The sequence below is a fragment of the Myotis davidii genome, unplaced genomic scaffold (genome assembly GCF_000327345.1).
Source record: "Myotis davidii unplaced genomic scaffold, ASM32734v1 scaffold629, whole genome shotgun sequence".
In the NCBI taxonomy this organism is placed as follows: Eukaryota; Metazoa; Chordata; class Mammalia; order Chiroptera; family Vespertilionidae; genus Myotis; species Myotis davidii.
The window spans coordinates 207,089-213,879 of NW_006300210.1; the positions used below are offsets into that span (position 1 = coordinate 207,089).

General features: G+C 40.7%; 1 protein-coding gene across 1 annotated transcript in view; it reads left to right on the plus strand.

Moving 5' to 3' along the window:
- Window positions 1–6,480, plus strand: part of KCTD8 (potassium channel tetramerization domain containing 8) — a 208,275-nt gene extending 201,795 nt beyond the window's left edge. The window contains exon 3 of the mRNA XM_006776609.2: window positions 5,654–6,480. Coding sequence (XP_006776672.2) covers window positions 5,654–6,114 — 461 coding nt within the window. The 3' untranslated portion in view covers window positions 6,115–6,480. The remainder of the gene's footprint in view (window positions 1–5,653) is intronic.
- Window positions 6,481–6,791: the final 311 nt, after the last annotated feature.

Consider the following 6,791-nt stretch of genomic DNA (forward strand, 5'->3'; position numbering starts at 1 on the left):
ACCACCAGGGGGCAGACGCTCAATGCAGGAGCTGCCCCTTGGTGGTCAGTGTGCTCCCACAGGGGGAGCTCTGCTCAGCCACAAGCCAGGCTGACGGCTGCCAGCACAGCAGTGATGGCGGGAGACTCTCCCGCCTCCTCAGCAGTGCTAAGGATGTCCGACTGCAGCTTAGGCCTGGTCCCCGCTGGCAAGTAGACAACCCCCGAGGGCTCTTGGGCTGCCAGAGGGATGTCTGACTGCCAGCTTAGGCTGAGAGCAGGCCTAATCCAACAGGTGCACATCCCTCGAGGCGTCCCAGACTGCAGGAAGGCACTGGCTAGGCTGAGGGAACCCCCTGAGTACACAAATTTTTGTGCACCAGGCCTCTAGTATTTAGATAAACAAATATGCTGTACCATGGCCAAATAACACTGGGTACTTATGCTGAATAATAATAATTAACATTTTGAGCAAGTACCCATGCAAGATACGTCCTAAGTACTTTACATATGTTGAATCATGTAATCTTTGTCATAACTCCATGAAATTTAAACTTAAGTAAACAGAGACCCTGGCCAGTGAGCATGGCTCAGTGGTTGAGCATTGACCTACAAACCAGGAGGTCACAGTTCCATTCCCGGTCAGGGCATATTCCCAGGTTGCAGACTCAGTCCCCAGTGTGGGGCTGCAAGGGCAGAAGGCAGCCAATCAATTATTCTCTCTCATCACTGATGTTTCCTTCTCTCCTTCTCTCTTCCTCTCTTTTTTAAAAAAAAGAAGAAAATAGAGATGCAAAGAAGGTAAGGATGTGAGCCCAGCCAGTCCACACTGTCCTGCTTTAGGCATCATTCTTTTGCTGTCATTGCTGACAAGAATAAACTTAATGAAACAAATGTGAGTCAATAATGTCTTCTAGGACTACTCTTCCCACTGATTAACTTTAAAAAGTTATCCTGGAGCCTGTAATTCTGTGAAGTACTTTAGTGGAAATTGAATTTGTTTCCCCATTCTAAAAGGTAATTTTTATTGATGGTAACTCTTTAATGTTTTATATTTAATATCTGGTTAGAATTTTACTGCCTGGAAAATCCCTTCTTATGTATTATACTAGAGGCCCGGTGCATGAAAATTCATGCACTGGAGGGGGAGTCCCTTAGCCCGGCCTGCCCCCTCTCACAGTCTGGGAACCCTCAGGAGCAGGAGGCAACCCAGCGATCAGGGGAAGGCGATGCCCCCATCACACCTCTGCTGCTGCCACTGCTGGTAGTGCAAGCCTCGGCTGGCCCTGGTTACCTGAGCCTCGGGTGGCCCTAGGTGGCTGGGCAGCTGCCATCCTAGGCTTGCCTGTGCCTCGGGCTGGCCCTGGGGGGCTGAGGGGACTGGGCACCACCATCTTGTGGCTGTGGGTGCCACCATCTTTGAGGGTGCGTCAGTCAATTAGCAAATTCCCTCCTTATTGGTTGTGGGCACTGCCATCTTTGCGATGGCGTGAGGGTAAATTAGCATATTCCCTCTTTATTAGATAGGATACTTTAGAACACTACAACTTTATTACATTAATGAACTTGGGGGTCAATCCCAAAATTTTCACAAGCAAGGACCAAATAGTAAAGAGATTACGTGACCAGCACAATAGGACTTGGTAAGTGCACCAAGTTCAAACCCATTTCTTCCAAGGCTCTTCCCTCATTGAAGAGAAATATGAGCATAATAAAAATGTGTGTGTGTGTGTGTGTGTGTGCGCGCACGCATGCCCATGTATGTGCACATGCATGTGGTGGGTGCAGAGACTTATTTTCATGAATAAATTGTAATGCCATTAGGCATAATAACTGTATATAATTTATTTAGCTAAAGCATGTAATTTATGAAACTCTGTATTCTCCCTAGGGTATGTCATTAAGCATTCCCTCCCAGTGAATACAAACAGAAGGAAACATTTGATTTTGTATTATCTAGGACAGCATACCCTTGACAGGTCTGAGCTGCACAGGTCCAGCGATACACAGATTTTTTTTTCAATAAATAGAAAAATACTGAAAATGCATTTTCCCTTCCTTATAATTTTCTTAATAACATTTTCTTTCTTCTGGCTTACTGCATATTATAAGAATATAGTATATAATACATATAACATACAAAATATGTGTTAACTGTTTATGTTACCAGTAAAACTTCTGGTAGACAGTAGGCTATGAGCAGTTAGCTTTGAGTGAGTCAAGAGTTGTGCAAGGATTTTCAACTGTGTGTGGGGTGCCCCAAACCCCTACATTGTTCAAGGATCGCCTGTGTCCTCCTTCTGTACTGTCTTCCACTCGGATGTTACTCTTCTTTTGCCTGGTGTTTCTGTCTGATGCTCTATCCCCGTGCCTATTAACATGAAATTATTTCTCATTTCTCCTTAAATATAAATTGGTTTTCTCAGGTATTTGCAGTTTAATTCCTTAGTCATTAGTGGGAATGAAAACTGTAGATTCCACTTTAGGGATTTCTGGTTAAAGTAATGCAGAAGATTGACAGAAAGGATGGAAAGCATTTATTTATATCCTATGTCTCACTAGGCTTGTGGGCATCACACTAGCGTGGATCACATTCAGCCATAATGATAATGAGATGAACAGATGCTGCAGCTCCTCCAACCACACCGACCTCTATGTAAACATGTACATACAAACCCTTTGGCAAATGTAAAATCTCTAGAGATGGGACTGAACACCTGTCAGAATTTTTTAAATGACAATGATATACTCTGATTGTTGTGCATTATTTTGCTAGACCCTTTGTATGGCATTTCATTTAATCTCAAAATAACCGCATGAGGAAAGTACTAATACCCATTTTACAGATAAGGGAATTGAAGCTTAGAGGTGCTAAGTATGGCTCCAAGGCCATGAGGTTGTTTGCTACGGAGCTAGAATTTGATTCCAGGTCAAAACCCTTTCAATATTATTGCCACAAAGACTTAGTACCACTAAAAACTGATCCTACAAGTAACATATACCTAGTTATTGGAGAAGATGGTTGGGGACCAGTGTGGGTCTGTCAGACCGGGCTCTGGAAGAAAGAGAAAGCACATTGAATTGGGTGATTTGAGAAAAGTTGATTATTGACATTATGCATTAATGTGGGCAATACCCTCAGGCTGGTTACAATGACATGGTTAACACCAGTAGGCCTGAAGATGTGAGCCTCATTTTAATGGGATCTGGAAAGAAGCGTGACAGAGGGAGGGAGAGAGAAGGGAAGAGGAGAGAAGTGAGAAGTAGGTAGAGAGAACTGCTGACCAGGGATGTGCCTCTTGGTCCAGGGAGGCAACCAGATGACAGAATTTCTAGGGTGAGACATAGTGTTGGAGTCTTTGCCATCGAATCCAACTGAAAGCCAGAAGGCAAGGGGCCCTAAGGGCATAGCTTGTGCCCAACCAGCACAGAGGATAAAGTAAGGTTCAGAATGCCTCAGGGTAAGTAAGTCAACCAGGGATGCGAGAAGTGCAACTCATTCTTTCCCTCCCCTCAGGTTCACCTCCATTCTCTCTTACCCTGGAATTATTGCCCTTGCATAATTCTCCCCAAGGAAATAGACAGGAAACAAGATTAACAGACTGAGGATAAGATTTAAACCAGCCACCCCCTTGGAAGCATAAATGATGCTATTACACCTCTGGACCTGGGGAATACTGTTACTTTGTAGAATTAAGTAATAGTACTCTCTGCTTTTATAATGTCACTAGAGGCCCAATGCGCAAAATTCATGCAAGAGTAGGCCTTCGCAGCCCCAGCTGCCTAAATCCCTCCCTCACAGCCACTGGTGGCTGCCTGGATCCTGCGGCTGCAGCCCTAGCTTTGTTCCAGAAGGATGACCGGAAGGATGTCTACTCTAATTAGCATATTATGCTTTATTATTATAGATGTCAGTGACTGAAAAACAGCTGCTGCTTTTGTTTTCTTTAATCCATTATTGCAAATGCTTCTGAAATGTACTAGTGCACTTTTGTACTAAGCATTTATAAACATCACCATTTGTTTTAGGTATACTCTAGTGTAGAAAAAGCAGGTATGAAATAATGGCTAGGCCTTCCCTCAAATAGGTACATATTCTTTAATAAGGTGTTTAGGGCTTTTTTGTTTGTTTGTTTGTTTGTTTTGTTTGTTAATTGAGATATAGTTTTGATACAGAAAAGCTCACCCATTTTAACTATGTAATTTTGTCAGTTGTCACAAATGTGTACAATCCTGTGATTAACAGTGCAATCGAGATACAGGATATTCCCATCATTCCAAAAAGTTCTAAAGCTTTTTAAATCTTTAATCCAACTCAACTGAATGTTTGGCATCAACTTTTGTTTCTTCTGATTTTAAATAGGAAATTGATGTTAGCACCCAAACAGTAAGTTGCAAATAATAGGTGCTTTAGTAAAAAATATTTTTGTTGGTTTGTTTTCCCACCCTTCTCAGTAATATAACTACTCATACTGGTTATGAATTCACTGTACATGTAATAGGCTTAGGAAAGGTTCATAATTTTGGCTGCACATTGAAGTTACCTGAATCTGTTAAACGGCCCAATGGTAGTATGGCATCTCATTAAAGCAGGACATCTTGGATTGATACCAAGGCATCAATAATCTAATCTTTCCAAGTAATTCCATATGTGGCTCAGGTGAGTCCCTATGAATTAGACCAATTTTTATCAACTCTGCCTGCACAGTAGAATCCCCCAGGGCAACTGTTCAAAAATACTGATGAATCCCCCATTCTGACTTATGTAACTTGTTCATAAAAGTTGACTAAAAAAGCCAAATTTGGGTAATTTAATATTTCTGAATGGTTAGGCTCCAGTTAATCAGGTTTTATTATAGTTCTGGGTATGTGGTGGTGTTCAATAAATGTTAAATAGATGTCCTAATCTCACAGCAGAGGTGAGGAGGAATAAAATACACTCTCTCTTGGAAATAAACTGTTTGTGTATTTGAAATAATTATCTTAGCAAACTATCACTTTCTGAAAATTGTCCTCCTAGGTAATTTACCTCAAATGGTAAGCCTTGTATTTTAAGAGAACACTGTATTTCAACTATACTTTTTTCACCATAATAGTAGGTACATATATGTCTACAGCACTTGCATAATTCTCCCCCAAGGAAATAGACAGGAAACAAGATTAAAAGACGGAGGATAAGATTTAAACCAGCCACCCCCTGGGAAGCATAAATGATGCTATTGTGCCTCTGGGCCTGGAGAATACTGCTACTTTATAAAAGTGAGCAATGGTACTCTCTGTTCTTATAAAGGCAGAATGAACAGCCAATGTTGGTAACTAGAACAGAAATGAACTGTCTAATGACATGGTTATGGAATATTTACATGTGATATCTTTTTCAGATTTCAAGAAATAATACCTAGCAAAAATCTTTTAAACATAAAGTTATGGATGACCCATTATGGCAGAAGTGTTCCTTAGGCAAACCTCCCAAACTTTATGTTATAAATAATTAATCAGCATGCTGTGTATTTTAAGGTAGACTAACAGCACTGAGTATTGTATTTAATCCCTCAACAAACAGCATTTTTCTTAATATAAATATTCTTGGTTTAAAACAAAAAAGAAATAAAGTTTATTTAATTTGACTTTTTCACTTCTCATTCAATTGTTCTACTCTTTTTTATCCTTTTTAGGGCCATCTCAGAAAATGGTGTCACCCAAACAAGAACATGAAGACAGAAAACATGACAAAGTCACAGATAAAGGAAGTGAAAGTGGGACTTCCTGTAATGAGCTCTCCACCTCCAGTTGTGACAGCCACTCAGAGGCGAGCACCCCCCAGGACAACCCAGCCAACGCCCAGCAGGCCACAGCTCACCAGCCTAACACCTTAACCTTGGATCGCCCTTCCAAAAAAGCGCCTGTGCAATGGATGCCCCCACCAGACAAACGCAGAAACAGTGAACTCTTTCAGACACTCATCAGCAAGTCCCGGGAAACCAATCTTTCCAAAAAGAAAGTCTGTGAGAAGCTCAGCGTAGAAGAAGAAATGAAAAAGTGTATTCAGGATTTTAAAAAAATCCACATTCCAGATTATTTTCCAGAGCGGAAACGCCAGTGGCAATCCGAACTGTTACAGAAGTATGGGTTGTAGTGATGATCACATTCCTACAGTGTTGCAATGACATTCAATGTTTACTCCAGTGTCACTACCTGACTGTGTCTTAACAATTGTCAGTGTGATTCTTGCTGCTCTTCCGTTTCGTGAGCTGTTAATGTGGGACAGTATTTCCTTTCATTCCTTTCTGTTGTTGTTGTTTTTAGAAATATTTATAAAAAGAAAAGAAGAACACCAGTAAATGTTGAATCAAAGTGGTGTGTCTGATTCGAACCATTTTTCAAGGATGAAAGTACAATGTGCATGATCAAGAAGCTTAGAATCTTGATTTTTGAACTGTGGTCAACTGGATATGTTTGTTGTTTTATAACTCACTGAAAAGAAATCATCATATCACTCCAACTGAAGGGACAATATGGATGAAGCAACATCAAGTAAAATGTTAGATGATGGTTTGGTGACCCAAATCCAAAACTGTTTAACTGTTATTGCAATAAAACAAGTATTATTTTTGCATGAGCACAACGTTACAAGTAAATCACAAGACATAGGGAAGGTCTGTTTGTTATTTGGAAAGAAAATATGTTTTAAAAAAGTAAAGCAAAAAAGAAAATTGTTTCAGGCAAAGCCTGTTAATGTAAGCTGTCTAGGAAATTGGGTTTTGTTTGTTCTAGATCTGTGATTTTTTGGTGTGTATGTGTATGGTGTTCTGT